At 44.0% G+C, this 17,226-nt stretch overlaps 1 protein-coding gene across 1 annotated transcript in view; it reads right to left on the reverse strand.

Annotated features, from left to right (window-relative positions):
- Nucleotides 1-7,753: 7,753 nt before the first annotated feature.
- Nucleotides 7,754-17,226, reverse strand: part of meis1b (Meis homeobox 1 b) — a 74,755-nt gene continuing 65,282 nt past the window's right edge. The window contains exons 10-13 of the mRNA XM_012819917.3: nt 14,029-14,087; nt 12,871-12,960; nt 12,173-12,269; nt 7,754-7,861 (exon numbers count right to left, since the gene is read on the reverse strand). Coding sequence (XP_012675371.1) covers nt 12,211-12,269; nt 12,871-12,960; nt 14,029-14,087 — 208 coding nt within the window. The 3' untranslated portion in view covers nt 7,754-7,861; nt 12,173-12,210. The remainder of the gene's footprint in view (nt 7,862-12,172; nt 12,270-12,870; nt 12,961-14,028; nt 14,088-17,226) is intronic.

A 17,226-nucleotide genomic window follows, 5' to 3' on the forward strand; every position in this document is an offset into this window, starting at 1 on the left:
AAAAAAATGTGCGACACGGTTGTGAGTTTTGATTAACCCTAACAAAACGGCAAGCGACATATCGACCTTCTGTAAATCTAATACTCCACACAAATCTCTTTAACTATTTTGAAGTATCTCCAATACCCAAACAAGGCACTTTACTGCGTACAACCTGGTTCCTATGCACTGTTATGTTTCCTATTTCAGATTAAATGATGAATATTCCAACTGCCTCAGAGTTTCTCTCCTGGACAATAAATTAAAATGATAGCCTTAATTCGTTCTCTTGTCTTCCATATGCTAAAACTGGTTCAATAATTTGTACGCATTTCAAATTGGTTACTGTATATTTTAAACGTGTCTTCTTATTATTGGATTTAAATGTTATCGGCATAGTACTTCAACCAGAGAAGTGGCATATCTAGAAATTAAACGAATTGGACCAGTGGGTCTTGGTTGCCCGGGTCAGCGGTTTATCACTACCGTGGTATGCCAGTGGAATTTGCGCCTCTCTCCCTTCCCTCAACTTATTAGTCTCGAAGAGTCATGGCCTTTTAACCCTGCTGCTGAAATAATGTTTAATGCAACCTCTGTCGGTGTTGTAGTTTCCATTCTTATTCAAAGATTGGTGCGTTAAAAGGTAAGATTTTTTCTATCACAGACATTGTGTAACTCGTCCTTTTATTCGACTCCACATACATTACCTAAGCTGTAAGGCTAACGTAGATAATAATACTTATATTAATACTTATACTTATACTAATAATAATATTATTAATAATAATAATAATCATAATAATAATATACATTCTATCTATCTGAATTTTCTATAAAAATCAACCATGATTAGACATGTGACTGGAATGTGTTGCTTTACCTATGTGTGCAATAACACAAAAGTCGCACCTTGTAACTTGACATCGAGAACTACAGAGGTCAAAAAGTCCTATTTGCATATAATATTGTATGGTTTAAAGTTCGCATGACCGTACCAGGGCCCTCAACAGCACAGACACATACAATAACCTCTCATTTTACATTTCTTTAACTTGAGACTGCTGTCGCCCTTAATCTCACCTAAATCTCATAACTTGGCGAGCAGTCTAAGAGCCAGTGTATGAGCACAGAGAGCTGCGGTTTAGTTTCTCCTCTGACAACAGTTGCATCATAGTTCACTGTCAGGATCAAAGCGGCCGGTGAACATAAGTGGTTATTGTACTCGCGAAACGCAATCCTTCATAAGAGGAGAGAGAGGACAGGGAGATGCTGCTGAGTGCGTTTTGGCATTCAGCGGGGCTGTTTGGTATTATCACAGCGAGCAGGTGGGGGTCGGGGAGCTCTCCCTGGGCCGCTCATTAAAGGCTAACACGGTGCCTATTATTGGATCGGATCTCACCAGGTGAGGAAGGGAGCCGGGCTGGCGCACCCTGGGCTGACATCCGAGGCTGCCTCGCCGGCTCCTGTCCTTGGTGAGCCGCTACAAAGGTGACCTTGAGAGAGAGAGAGACAGCTAGAGAGAGAGAGAGAGAGAGACAGAGAGAGATGGATATGCTGTCAAGTGCTGACAGATATGTCGCTTGCAATGAAGCAAATCTTGCAACGTTGCACCATTCTCCAATAGTAAGCTTCTGCATGTATTGCAAAAGTCTATTTTACCTAACACTTCTCCAAGGTGTAATCATTGCTATTGTATGCAGTAGGCTAATATTGGAAAATAATACATTTTTAACACAGCAGTATCGCACTGTCGCCGCGGTCAGCCTATGATAAACACAGCCTCAGTGAATACTGTAGAATTGTGGTTTTAAATGACTCCTAGCTCTCGTGCGTCTCCCCTTGGCTCCGGGAACGGGCCGGTACGCATGTCACCACTCGTTTGAATGCAGAAGCACTGCCAGACGAAGTAACTGTGAGTTTACACGATTAGCACTGGTCAAAAAAAAAAAAAATCGGTTCAAATGTCCATGTCCATGTCCAACAATTTATGATTATTAAAATGTGTGTTCCATACCTCCATATGCAGGCTAACCAGTGAAGTTTCATTTAAAGAAAAAAAAACTGAATATAGTTGTCCTGTAGCTATATGTAAATAAAAACAGAAATACTTATATATTTGCTTGGTTTTGTAAAATATCTATCTATCTATCTATTTATCTGTCTATCTATCTATCATTTATCTATCTATCTATACGGTGTAACGGTCGACGGCAAGAGTTTTGCTGTTATTATCTCTCTCTCTCTCTCTCTCTCTCTCTCTCTGTGTGTGTGTGTGTGGAAAGTATGTCGGCACTCTACTTGTCTTGTCAATTTGAGAGCTGTCCATGCATTTGTTTGACAAGTGGCCTTTACCAACTTCGATGTGCGTGACATCTGAAATACGATATAATGACTTCATTTTTCCAAGATGAAATCAAATAAGCTACTTGACGCATTACAGTCAGACGCCGTAGAAGTCTCAGTCGAAGTTTCACGACATATTTGATAAGTACCTAAACACAAAAACCAATGCGGCGGGCGACTGTATGTACAGGCCATGTGTAAAATTATTTTCTTCTTGGTTATGCTTATGTTTGTAGTCCAAAGGCTAGGTACTGCTCTTGCCACTCTCACCACTCACTGTTGTATAATGACAGTGCACCATTTTAGCTCACTGAAACAATGTCAATGAAACAATGTCGGTGAAGATCAGCACATCAAATCTCTCTCCCTCTTTCTCGCTCACTCACTCTATCTCTATCTCAATATTTTTTTGTTTTGTTATTATTTGTCTTTTATATTTCGGGGTTGTACTAATAAAAGTTCTTCCACCATCTCTCGATGGACTCCAGATGAAACGTTCTTTCACTTCAGTAAGAAAAGAAAATGAGTGCTTGTTGTATTAAACGGACAAACAGCAATCCAGCATCTCCTGACCCCGACATGCACGGCCCAGTTCCATTGATCACCTCCCTTATGAGATAATGCAATTACAAACATCAATAAGGAGCTGCGAGGGGAATCATTATGTGGTGACAGTGATAAATGATAGCGCAGAAAATAGCGTGGTTCTCTCCAACAATCCCAGAGCCCAGGGGCTTTAAGGGCTGGGTTTTGTCGCCAAGGAAATAGATGACATCCAAAATGGCCCTAATGCAGAGCTTAACAGTCCTCATCCTCCCTTTTCTCCAGCCGGAGTTTGCTTTCCTGTTCTTTTGTTTCACTACCAGCTGCCACAGAACACGACGGTTGTGTGGTGTTTCTCATTAATACGCCTGTTCCCTATCTATTTATTTACTTGGCCAATCCAATTGCTGTATGTGTGTATTTAGATGTTGGTGCCTCAGTAAATACTGTAGAATGTCCACGTCTGCTCTATAATACTTCTGGTACAAACTGTTTGATACAAGCCGTGCGGTGGGAAATGGGAAGCTTGCGCAAAGTAAAGCTATTGCTTAATCACACACTGTCCTACTGCCGTCTGGCCTTTTGAGATTATAAAGCGACCAAACCGTGTGCTCATCGGAGTAGTTATCGTACAGAGGAACAGTGGGAAGTTTATATTCCCAAGTACCGCTGAGAGGTCTCGGGAAGCATTAAAGATGATGCGAACATGTCCAGTGTATTTTAATTGATCATAAAAAATACACATATCAACAAGGCCTAAATAGAAATACAGTTCTTCAATAAAAAGACATGAGGATATAAATAGCCTCGAGTTAAAATTAAAACTAAAATCTAAGAGTAGCCTAGTAGTAGTAGTAAGAGATAGTACATTAACTTTGTTAACTACCTTTTTTGATTTAGTAATAACACCAGCATTACCAACAACACTAGCGGTCACAGTCCATTGCTTAGGCCTATAAGTGGGCTTTCCATAGCTAGAGCAAGCAAAGCATTGGCAATGTAAACACAATGTTTTCACTGTATCAATGCATGCAGCCCCTGTAGTCACACACAGCCATATTTTGAACAGTAAAATCGTACCGAGTGCAGTCAATATCAAAGCTTTACTGTCTCTTCCGGCAAGTATAAAGATTGAAGGACGTGGGCTACAAAATGTACAGGGCGAGGCAGATTGGTAACGGTCAAATAAATATAAGCTACAAAAAACGATGAGCATTTTACAGTTATAGACAACACTTCCGTTGAATCCCAGTGAAGTTGTGGTGGGCTCGCTACTAATTGTATCACCTCACATGGTAAGTCAAGAGTTGTAAGCATCAATGGGGGCTTGTTTGGAAAGACGTATCTTCAGGGACAAATTCAGTGCTGTCAAGATTATCTGACCAGCAGTCATTTGAAAAGAACTTCATCATTTATATTCTACGACTACAGAGAGGTATCAATAGCCTATAAATGTGATAACATGAAAATAGGAAGAGATAAAAAAGAGATGGTGTGAGACTACTGCTAAATTAAATTTTACAGACAGGCGACGTTATAACAGGCAGAAAATGAACACCTGTAATAGGCTAGTGGCCTATTCAGACTTAGGTTGAGTTGTCAGGAGCAATGAGCAATCCTGGAAAAGACTACACGTTGGCTTTTTGTATGCCATTATAGGCAATACAATTAATGAAATTCCTGCTGGGGAAAACACACATCAGGTTGTGATGCAGTGCATACAAACAACCAATATTCCTCCAATTTAGTTAGTTGAACGGTAGTCTGATATGCGTTTTAAATAACCTAAACATCACTATTTTAAACGCCATCGGGCATCATGAAATCAAAGTGTATACAAAATGTTCATAATTGTGTGTATACAGGCTATATTTTTTACAATACTGCTCCTGACTTTCATAAACAATGGCGTGTGACACAAATGGATACCTCGTTTAATCGCATCGGCCTAGGCAACTTAGTGGTCTTTTTTTTGTCACAGCAACCTCTATTCAAAGTATTCAAAGTAAAAGTAAGTGGATCAGTGCACATTAGTCACATTCAAATATGCTCCCTGTCGGACAGTTTTCCACATCCCCTAAAGATGGCAGTCAAACATGGGATTTATCTCCGCCTGTCTCCAGAGCTCCGAATGGCGAGAGCCACTGGAATTCAAATCTGAGAAGCTTCAACCACTCAGCCGTGGAAAGAAGCGGCGCAATGAAAATGTCGCCAGGGTTTTAAGAATGGTGTTGCTTTAGTGTAAATAGCAGTCAGTAGGGCAAAGGCAGTAAAACGACAACAGCCTTAGAAAAAGCACAACGCTTCAGACACGCTGAAAGAGAGGGGCACGGATTTATGTGCATCTTGCTCAAACGTCAACAGTCTCTCTTTAGTATTGCTGTTTTCTTGAAGTCTACCAAAAAATACATGCCTCTTTTCATAAAGAAGCTTACTGAAACAAGCCCTGCAGGTTAGTCCACGTTTGAAGTCAACTTTCGCCTTCGGTCTTTCACTACAGCGCCAGTGTATCTAGGAGACAGTCGGCTTCAGAGGACATAGGCTACTTGCAGGCGTTCTTTTCGAAGTCATTGACTGTGTGCAATAAGGCGTGAGGGGGAACTAATCTTCCCATTTAAATGTTTGTGGCAATTTTATCTAAATGAATTTTAATGCTAAACGAGGGGCAATTCTGTGTTTTTATCCTTCCCCCACCTCTTACGGCCCTCATCTCGCCTCACTTCGCCATTTGTGTAGAAGAATGCTAGCACAATGCGCGCATTTGTTGCGCTTAGTCTTCGCTTAGAAGACGTGGGGGGAAGGAGAGTACAGTTTGCTCAGACCTCTTCTCATACATCAGACAGAACCTGTTGGACTTCAATCCTATATAAACTCGATTCTAGAAAGGGGTCAGTCATTTCCACGTCGATATAAATTGCTTTACGCTGAAATCTACTCGGCTGTGATAACACTGGCCTTGCTGAACACGGCCCCTCACAAGTTCTTGGGACTCCACAGGGAATCGCAAAATCCCTTTTCTGGATAGCTTACCTCTTTGTTGCCGTTGCATCTGGTAGGCTTTATAGCTTTTTAAACTCATACTATGTTGAATTTGAAGATCATATCATATTTTAAAAGATCACGTTAGCTTTTTATAAAAAAAAAGAAGCCTACTTAAAGATACGCCCAAGCCTAAGAGAGCAAGCCTGTAGGAGACAAAAGGTGCACCAGTGTAGCACATTAATAACTAGGCCTAATTTGTAACTGAATTTATAAAAAATGGTTAAAATGATGACACTATGATCAAGTAGGCCCACTTCAATACATTCAATATCTGAAGTATTTTCATATCTTCAAATTTTAATACATTGTATTTGTTAACCACTTGAGTGTAACTGTAGGAAACCTTTCGCTCGTAACTGCTTTGTATAAAAATGTGACAGCACAGTCACAAACGTAGTTCTACGAGTAAAGAAAATAAATCCAAGTGTGTAACACAACATTCGAGTTTATCTCAAGGTAGTCAAATAAAACAACTAGTGACATTACAGCTCATATTTGTTTTCACTCTTTTTATACACAAAATTTATTCATTTACAATGTACACATAAAGTTTCCATGGTGGAATCACTGGGGAAGAGTATGATTGATGTCATACAAAAAGATCAGCTCATTTTCAGTACGTATAGGTGGCAGTTGTTCCAGCTAATCCATTCATGAATAGCTGTTATGACGATTGGATATCCACTTATAAAGACACTGACACGTACCCACAGTTCCATCCTCTCTCTCTCTCTCTCTCTCTCTTTCTCTCTCACGCACACACACACACACACACACTTTTTGCACTGTTATCTTCTTCTCACGTGTATAGTTCCATCAACCATTTCTGCTGAACATCTGGTAAGGCCAATTCAACTGGTGAACACATGAATTAGGTATGCAAATTCAAGCCCTGTGACGCCAGAGACAGAAGACATTGAAGAGATCCTGAGCATTCAGTCGTCATTCAGGAGGAGCTGACCCGACAGCTCTTAGGTGTACCCAAGCATCTAAATGAGGCATCTTTTCCCCCCAAAAAAAAAGTTTTAAAGAAAGGCCTGCCAAATGATTTTCAACGAATTTTTTTTTGATTTATTCACATACTTTTTGTTTTTCTTTTTTTTTTAATGCAAGGTGATTGAGGGAGGAGGTCAGAGATCTATGGAGATGGCACACACATAGTGTGGAAAGAAAAAAAGTTCACATCCTTTTTTAAAAAATCTATTAGAAACAACATAATATGCAGAACAATACGATAGCATTTACAATACTTAATTCCCAGTTCTCAGTTCTCGAGAGTCCGAAGCAATTTTACAACAGTATACAATATGTCCTCCTCCCTGCCTCCAGGAGTTGATATAGTAATAATTTCAATCTCTCTCTCTCTCTCTCCTTCTCTTCCTTTCTTTCACTCTCTTTCTCTCTCAGTTTGAACCTATGCAAAGGGCACCTTGTGTTTTTAAGTGTCCCAAAGAGTGCAGACATTGGCTTCTTTCTCGGTCCGAATCTGTTGCCAAGAGAAGAGCTCTTCAATCTCTGCAAGAAGTCAATATGTAAGGGGGGGGGGGGCACATTTCCCCGATGGGGTGGGACGCAGGTTGGAGGGTAGGGGGTGGGGGGCACACCAATGCATCACAGTTTAGCTTCTCTCAATCGCAACTCGTTTTTTTTAAAGAATCCCTTAAAGACTACTGGGCGTGGATGTCCATGACAGGACCCCCCATGGTGGGATTGCCAGGGTGGGGCATCGGGGAGCTGGGTGCGGACATGGGCATGATGGGGTGGTGTGGTGGTCCTCCGTGCATCAACATCGCTGGGTGGTGGGGGTGTCCAGGAATGTAGGAGTGCATAGGAGGCCCGTGTCGCAGCTGAGCAGAGTGGGGGGGCATCGGGGGGGCGCAGTAGCTCGGTTGAACCATGCCCATACCCACTGGACCGCCGTGAGACAGGTAATCCCCTAGCATGCCCTGCAGTCCTGAAGGGGAAAAACACACACATGAAGAGACGAAGATTAGATGAAGGGTAGACTTTGAGTAACTAGCTTTGAGCAGTGATTAACAAACCAAGTGCTACTTCCACATGCCACAAAATGTACAGGATAAATGTACCGAAATGTTGTCAGGTCACATTCACCATTGAGGATTATCTAGTTTTGCTTTGGATTTAAGATCAAGATGATACTACACTTTAAGTGGCGTGCCGCTTCACATATGGATTTCTTTTCGTTAACGCTTGAATCTAAACACAGCGGGGCGGCTGGCGATATTAAAAATAACCTTCCTGAGCAGGAAGGCTTTCCTTTAATGAGTAAGTGCCAAGGATGACTGGAGCACATGTTCAGCGCATGGCCTGGTCTCCAGGGACCTTCTGCCTGCTCTCCGAACAAGGCACTCTGCTCCCTCCTTCACAGAGAGAGCTGTGCTCAGTGCAGGATCCATCAGGCCTCGATACGGGCCATAATCTAAAGAACCAATCCAACCAGAAGCCTGCCCTTCACCGAGGTCACCCCATTGTTGTTTTTGTTTAGCGGTTGGGTTTTAGTTTCTGTTAATCTGTGAGGTAAGGGGAACTAAATGTGCGAGTTTGACTGAGCCAGTTTGGTCCTAATCAGTAATGAACAGCCTCTTGAAAAATGCCTTTTGCATTGTGTGAAGTGAGTCACAACCACGTTGCGGGGCACATACATTTTTGAGTGTTGAATGACTTTCATGTTTGGCTTTTTATACCCGTATTAGGAAAGGGTGCCTGCACTCCAGGTTCTCTAAGAAACAATGCCACCAGGAGTTTGGTCAGACTGAGAAAATAAATACAAATGCCCTCCAACTGAGAGGGCTATGTTTACGTGGGAGTTAAGACATATAAACACACACGAATGACCTATATTTTTTTTATCATCTTGCTATTTCATCATATGGAACACAATGTGTTTTCCAATAAAACACCAACAGGGCCAATTCAGCTACGTATCCCTCTTCTCCCTCACATTACCAGAGGAGTCATAACTAAACCTGCCTTAAGAACAGAAAGCCATTGTGCTCCAATTACAGGAGAGGTGTGTAATACGCTAGGCCATCACCTCTACGAAGCACTCAGAGCTGAGGACTCACATTCCACCAGCATATCGGAGGAGGAAAAAAAAACACCTGCACCATCATTAATGGTCACGAAAGTAGACGAGGCACGAGAGAGAGAGAGAGAGAGAGAGCACAGCGCTCATTAACAATTTCATTAACTAGCGTTGTTCACCAAGCTCTCCTCAAATGAACATGTGATTGTCATGTCGAGCGGTGGAAGAATGGCGAGGTGAACCTATTGTCTGTCTTTCGATTTCTCAATCTTCCCTGATTTCAATCCTTGAACGCATCGTTAATGAACACTCTGCGGATGAAACATCAATTCTATCAGGGGAGAGAGAGAGAGAGAGAGAGAGAGAAAGAAAGGAGAGGAAGGAGGGGGAAATGGGAGTGTGTGGTTGAAAAGGCACACACTGCTAATACGTTTTTTCCCTTAATAAGCCAATCAATACATTGAGTTCCAGTGCTTGTTCATTCCCAGCAGTACAGGGGGAGCGAATCAACAGGGGATATTTGCACAGACAATATGAGGGCCTAAATCCCCATAGGCCTTGTTTTTTTCTGTTACTTAAAAGTAAAAGTTCACCCCTCCCAAGAGGGGAGATGTTGACCCTGCAAAAGGTTAACAAACTTGCGCCTAATAATTGGGAGGAATGAATTTGCAGACAAAGGCGAACTCCAGCAGGGCTGGGACTGCATAGGGTTAGCGGGTGAGTTGAGCTAAGCCTAGCAGTAGCGTTTGGGGAAGCAATGGGAGAGGGGTTGGAGGGACTGGAGGGGGGGTGAGGGGAAGGTGGGTGGGGGGGGGGGGGGCATGCCACCTATATGGCTGTAATTAATGCTCTCGCTGAGATCGCCATTGTCTGGGAAAAAATTAAATTGCAATTTTCGGCCACCCTTGGCTAATTTTGTTGAAGGAGCAAAAAGAATAGACAGAGGGGAAATTCCTCTTGAAACAGTAAATCCAGTCAGCTATCAAAGGGTCTCCCGTCTTCTGCTTCAGTTGCTCAGTCTTATCTGTACTGACAGGTGTATTGTTTCCAAAAGCTATAAGCTCTATAATCGTCATGGGTAGAAAGCATAACGCTCTAACTAAGTAGATTTCATTGGCTTTGGTTTTAAGTAATGTTGCAGTGTTACTGCTAGGAACACCTTCATTTCAGGTCCTGGGGCACCCCAGCAAATAACTGCTTAATCTAGCCTTAAGGAAAATTTCTCAACTAATGAAAATTGCTTATAAAATATAATGAACCTTTGCTCTCTTAATCAAATAAGATAACGTTTTTTGTAATAACCTATTAATTTAATTGGTCATGAAGAATATAACACATCACTTACATTTAATTGACCTAGAAACTAAAGTAACAATATTTAAATTAGACAAGCCAGCAAAATCAAGCGATGAAGTCATAAAGACTTGAGCATTTTCAGCCACCGCAACATATTTCTGTCACCCACTCCCTCTCTTCCTCTTCCTCTCCCTCTTGCTGTGTCTGTCTCACTCCCTCTCTTCCTCTCCCTCTCGCCGTGTCTGGCTCCCTCTCCTCCTTCGTTCCCCCTGTACCCATCTCATCTAAGATTCCACACGCGGCCCAATTACGGAATTCAGCAAGCAAATTGAGTCTGCTTAAAGCAGGTTTCTGCCTAGTCTACTGGGAACCATGGCAGCTGCTGGAACGAGGCCGTTTGGACACAGGGAATCACTCTCCATGTTTAGACACACACACACACACTCACACACATCCAAACACACACTCGCACTATGCACAAATAAAACACTCGCGAGCTAAAAGAGAAGAAAAAAAAAAGAAAAGAGAGCAAAAAAGACAAGAAAGAAATGGCTGTCTTGAGCATGGCAGCGAATGCAGCAGCACTGCATGTGCTTGTGTGTGTGTGAGTGTGTGTGTGTGTGTGTGAGAGAGAGAGAGAGAGTGTGAGTGTCAGTGCTGGTCAGCTGACAGTGGGAAGTATGAATATTTGCAGCCTCGCAGGCAGCACATGCCCAGCAGCATTAATGATCTCTATTTTTGTATACTGAACAAGTCAAATCCATTTGTCACACTGCTTCTGATGGCATATTTAATTTGGATATAGTCAATTAGGCTGAGCTAAGCTGCATACCCTGCTGAGCACACCTCCATTCTGGACTAGTTTATTTCCCTTTCCCTTCCCATAAGTAATCCCATTATGACAGGCTGACAAGGGAAAAAACAACAACCACATATGGAGTAAATATCAATATTGAGGCGTTAGAGAAACACACACACACACACACACACACACACACACACACACACACACACACACACACACACACATACAGAGACGTTCTATAGGGTAACTGAAATGACGTCTCGGTGGCGAGGTGTCTGTTTTTCACTGTGGTTGTGAGTGGGTAAGGCTGAGGGGTTTTTCAGTATTGCTGCACAGGTTATTGCATTAATGTAACTCATGCATCAACTGCGGTAAGGCAGATTTATGACACTTTGGGGACATGCACTTTCCTCTGCTTGCACTGCTGCAGACTGCTTACATTTTGCCAATCAGTCTGTTGCTATGGTAACATCCTGCTAACCCACCCCCTTACCCAAACCCCAGTCTCACCCCCCCCCCCCCCCCCCCCCCTTCCTTGTGCCACTCACCCCTCCCGCGCTCTACTCTCCACTCGCCTGCTTCTCTCTCTCCCTCTCTCTCTCTCTCTCTCTTTTCTCTTTCTCCTGCCCACACTCAGCCATGTTTTTTCTTCTCTCTCTCTCTCTCTCTCTCTCTCTCTCTCTCTCTCACATGTTACTCCATGCAGTGTTTAGTCGTGTGGCCTATAAATGTGCCAGAGCGAGGGGCAGGGACAAGAAGTCACATAAACACAAAGCACCTTATCATCAAAGAGAAACAAACACTAAATGAAAAGAAACACTAAAAGATGGAGAGAGAGAGAGAGACGGGGGAAGGTCAGAAGAGTATTTAGCCGAGGAAAAAGCAGCAGCAGCAGAGCTCATCACCAGTACAAAGGAGTCAAATCTGAAAGATCTTTTTAGTGAAATCCAAAAAGTACTTAATCCTTTTCAAACTAAAGTAAAAAAAAAAAAAAAAAAAAACACAAGGAAAGGAAACGTGAGAAGGAACCGTGTCAGCCCTGCTTGATGTGGAACAGGACCAGTGTGAGTGAGCGAGTATGGTGTGGAAAAACTAGTAGTCTTGTCTGTTGTACTTACTTCCCCCTTTGCTTTGCGATTGGTTAACTAGAAGAAGGTTACATGTAGTGCCACTGTCCCTCCATTCCCATGTTCATGCCCATCCCACTCATGGGGCCTAGAAGGGAAGAACACAGGGAAAGAAGAAGAACACCAGAAGATGAGAAGAAAAAAAAAAGACACCGACAGTTTTTAGACATAGAGCCAAGACAAGAATCAAAAGCACAATCTCCCACATTTATGAAAGTTAAAGAGTGGAAGTGAAGGCGGACATTAATTATAGTCGTCAGATTACACCAACATTTTACAGAAGATCGGTGGGGAGGTGAGTGGATAGGTCCCTCGAATTTGTATGAGGGTATGAGGTTGGGGTTGTTAGGCGGCGGCCACAAGAGAGAAAAAGAGACAAAAACAGAGAGAGAGAGAAAGAGAGAGAGAGAGAGAGAGAAAGAGAAATAGGAAACGAGAGACGGAGAGGGCAAAGGGGGTGTGATGTGATGGCCTACACCTGTGCCAGTCAGCCGGCATGTCCTTGCAGGGGGCCCTTCCCCTGGAGTGTGTGAGTGTGTGTGGTGTGTGTGTGTGTGTGTGTGTGTGTGTGTGTGTGTGTGTGTGTGTGTGTGTGTGTGTGTGTGTGTGTGAGTGAGACCAGAGTCTTGTGGGAAGGTAGAGGTTTGCAGGGGAGACAGGGGGGACGGGGAGACACGCCAAAGTCTTACCAGGTGGTCTGATTCCCATGTGCTGCTGTCCGTCCATGACAAACCCACCCATGGGCTGACCATCTGGGTTGTAGGGGGCTCCTTGACTTACTGGAGGAGAAGGGAGGGTGGGGGAAAGGGCACGGGACAGTGGTCAATTAGTGCTTTTAATTAAGTTTCCATGGCTGAAGCAACATCATCTGTTAATGTACGCAGTCTGAAGCCACCCACCCCTGATTGTCTGGCTGTCTCGTTGTGACGCTACCAGCTAGGAAACATCCTCAGATGAGAAGACCAAAATCTAAAAATGACCTCCACATTCTAACTGACTGGATATGACTTACCTTACCCATACCTTAGTTTGATTACTTGTTTCGAGTCTTTTGAGTTTTTCCGAATGTATTTAATTTAAAAACAGTGGAGGTAAAAATACTGCGCTCCATAAAAGAATAGACAAAAATTCTCGTCCCTAGCCAGGAAGAGGTCAGACATACCTCTACCATCCCCCTCCCCAGCTAGCCAACCCATAGAAATCCACTTACTGCAGATATATGCTGTTTTGGGGTTATTCAAGCAAAAACAACAACTCCAACCCCAGTGAATGCTTTTGAACTTTACTGAGTCCCTAATGCCAGGCTGACCTCTGAACCCTATTACAGGTAATAAAGTTTACAGCAGTCCACAACAAGCCATGCACCAGGGGACGTCTCACTCACGGCAGCAGGGAGTAGAGGGAAGCCGAGAAGTAAGGAAGGAAAGAAAAGACTAGCAAATGTTTGTGTTTTTATTTTGGAAAAAAATGACGAATCCGTCCTCTTAATTGGCCAATATAACTACAATTTAGGCTCTGTGTCCCCAGTTGTCTTCCGGGGTGGTAAGAGCTAACTGGGAAGGAGCAATCAGACCAGGCTGAAATGAGTTTCTCACTCAAGAGTTATGGTATGAATACGTTTTAATATCTGTCATTTCAGTTTTGTCTTGTTGGTTTTTTCGATCTGTAATCTGACAACAAAGGGCCCAAGACAGAGTGATTAGTTTGGGGGTTAATCTGATGGATTTTAGTTGGTTGCCGTAATCCAGACTTCATAACGTATTTACCGGCCGGGGGACCTCCGGGTGCATGGCTTGTGGAGGGCTTTCGCCTGTGCGACTTGAATACAGTAACTATGGGAGACTTGCCTGCTCGATTAGACTGGTCAATCATGGGCTGTACTATTCTCCTTCTTGCATTTATGAACCTGCGAGGAGACAGAAAAACAAAGACAAACATACGGTCAGTTTCAATCATTTCTTTACCGGAGAATTGCAACCAGAATACTTTTTTGCTGCCGCAATGGAACGTCGGTGGGAAGTCTGCAGTTTTTTCCTCAAGTGGTTGTCGTAGTTTCCCCACAGGCGTGTTGTCAAATTCACCTTGTAATGCTGTGCAGATCGAGCCTGACAGCTAACTAGGGTGGTAAAGACGGAAGGACTGACGTTCCCTTCTGTAACACGTCAAAATCAGAGGGCAGGGAGGGTCGACGCTGAAATCATGCTATAACTGCAAGAGCAACATAAGCTGAACTCACAAAAGCTCCTGGCTTGTACAAACTTGTAGGCCTTCAACATACATCGTTTCAGCAAAGCAAACAGAGAGAGTCTTTGTGAATCTACTGAGTGTTTTTTTTTTCACTTTCTCAGCTCATGAGAGAATTGCCTCGTTTTTTTTCTTCTTCTTTCTCCTCCTTCCTCCACCTTTCTGTGAGGCTGCTTCATGTTCTGATTCTTGACTTGGCAGTGACCACAGGAATGAAATTTGTGTGGGAAAAGTTTGCAGAGAGAAAAATGTCACGATGGAACGAGAGCAAGTTAGGTTGTTCCTCTCCTTTTTCCTCTCTCCCTCTCTCTGTCTCTGTCTGTGTCTCTCTCTCTTTTGCTTCTCACACAGTCTTCCTATACACTTAAGAGAAAAAAAACATAAATGTGGGACGTGTTAAGCCAATGTTTTTTTTTTTTGTTCTAAGCCGACACAGTCTCAGAAAGCCTTGGTTGTTTTCAGCACCTTAGATTCAGTATGGGCATGAAATATCATGACGAAAACATATCTGCCATACATCGCTTCTGACCCCCACCCCCTACAAACCCCACCCCACCCCACCCCACCCCGCGTTAAAGACCTCTTTGGCCTAACTTTGCCTAAAACCTTCTTAACTGACCCTGTGACCTGTGCTGACCTCTGGGAGAGCAAGCTCAGGAGTCCCAACTTGATTTATGTCCTCCTGCTGTTGTCCCAGTTGGGCACTTCCATTTCATCTTTTGAGGGGGGAATTAGTAGACTTTTAAGGAAACAATAGCCACACTACTCTTTTCAAGGCAAAAAAAAAAAAGCAAAAGAGGAGAGAGAAGGTTGGGGTGGGGTGGAGAAAAAGAGAAAGAGAGAGAGAAAGAGAGAGAGAGAGAGAGAGAGAAAAGACACTGCAGACAAAGAGTCACCCAAGCAGGCATCTGCTAGCTCTCCTAATGAGTGTGCTTATCCCCTGCTCTTATATGTGTGTGATAGCTCCTGAATCTGATTTTCCCATGTCACTGTCAAGACATGGGAAACATCCACTTAAGAGGCTTCCAAAGAAAACTCGGAACAAACACACACACACACACAACACGGAGAGAGAGGGAAGGGGAGAGAGCGGGAAGAATGCACGGACATGGCAGTGCACCATCAAATGAGGGAATGTCTGGAGTTTTATCACCACCAGCCTGCAGTGCTGGGGGAGTCTCAGGCTCGGGCTCGGCATTCCTTTTATTGCTCTCTCCATCTCAGGCAGGGGTCAGGAGAGGGTCAGTGTTGTCTATCTCCTGACCCCTGCCCTCCGCAGTTTGGATTTTCCTCTCTCTCTCTCTCTCTCTCTCTCTCACACACACACACACACACACACACACACACACTCCTTTTCCTCTCTCTGTCTCTCTCTCTCTCACAGACACTCACTCCTTTTCCTCTCTCTCGCGCTCCCTCTCTCACACACACACACACACACACACACTCACTCCTTTTCCTCTCTCTGTCTCTCTCTCTATCTCTCTCACACACACACACTCCTTTCCCTCTCTCTATCTGTCTCTCTCACTCACACCCAAATACACACATACTCACACATACTCACACACACACACACACACACACACACACACACACACACACACACACACACACACACACACACACACACACCTTTAAACTGTGGAAATAGCCTGCTCTATTCTCTGGTGAAAAAACAACGGTATCTTAAGCTTCCTCTCGCTGTGCTCCACACCACCATATCTAAGGCCAGATGCACCAAGGATCTGAACAAAGGACAAGTGCTGCACAATACCAGGCAGGGGGATGGAGGGAGGTAACGAGGGAGGGAGGGAGGGAGGGAGGGAGGAAAGGGTGGGAGGGAGGGAGAGGGAAGGAGGGGTCTGTAGGAGTGTGAGGAAAAGAGAAAGAATGGTCATGCTCTGTTGTGTGAGCCAGGCGGACGCCTCTGAGCTGACGGTTAAGAAGGCAATCAAAGAGCTGCAAGGGCCGCGCGGGGAGAGGGAGAGGGAGAGCCCAGGCTGGGGGGGTGTGTGGGGTGTGGGGGGGGGGCCGCCATTAGGAGTTAAAGTTCACCTTTGCGCGACCCCTTCCGCGCCATAGGCCCTGCGTTTATGGCCCTGTTCAGTTTCGACTTCCCATCGGCGCACAATGAGGCCGACTATTCAGCCCCGGCCGCGGGGGACAATGGGGGGCTATTTTGGAGCAGGAACGCCACTGGTGGCACTTTCTAAAGTTGGTCGCCAAAAAGGAGGGAAAGAAGAAGAAGAAGAAGAAGAAGAAGAAGAAGAAGAAGAAGAAGAAAGAGGAGGAGGAGGAGGAGGAGGAGGAGGAGAACATGAAGGTGGAAGAAAAAAACAATAACACAGGGCTTAACAAATTATAGAATTAAGAGCTCCCTCCTCCTCTTCACTCTCACAATTTCTATTAGTTTGTGTGTGCGTCTGTATCTGTAAGTTGTGTGTGTGTGTGTGTGTGTGTGTGTGTGTGTAAGTGTGTGTGTTTCTTTCGGCACATTACTTCATAGCTCATTTCTCTGTCTGCACACACTGAGGAGCTGCTTGGTTGGGAGCGGGTGGAACTGATTGCAGTCACGTCTGCCAGACTCTCACTAATGTCCCATTCTCATTACAAACGCACAGGTGTAGCACAAACAGCACGTGAAATGGCCAATTAAAAGCAAGAAATTGTCTTTTTCATCAGCTGCCTTTGTTGCGTGACCAATGGGGGAATAATTTAATAACCATTGCTGGAAAGATCTGGATTAGAGATACAAAAGGTTGCTTTTCGGCACGTCTATCTCGATCGCGTACGGAGAG

This window comes from Clupea harengus, chromosome 13 (genome assembly GCF_900700415.2).
Source record: "Clupea harengus chromosome 13, Ch_v2.0.2, whole genome shotgun sequence".
NCBI classification, from domain to species: domain Eukaryota; kingdom Metazoa; phylum Chordata; class Actinopteri; order Clupeiformes; family Clupeidae; genus Clupea; species Clupea harengus.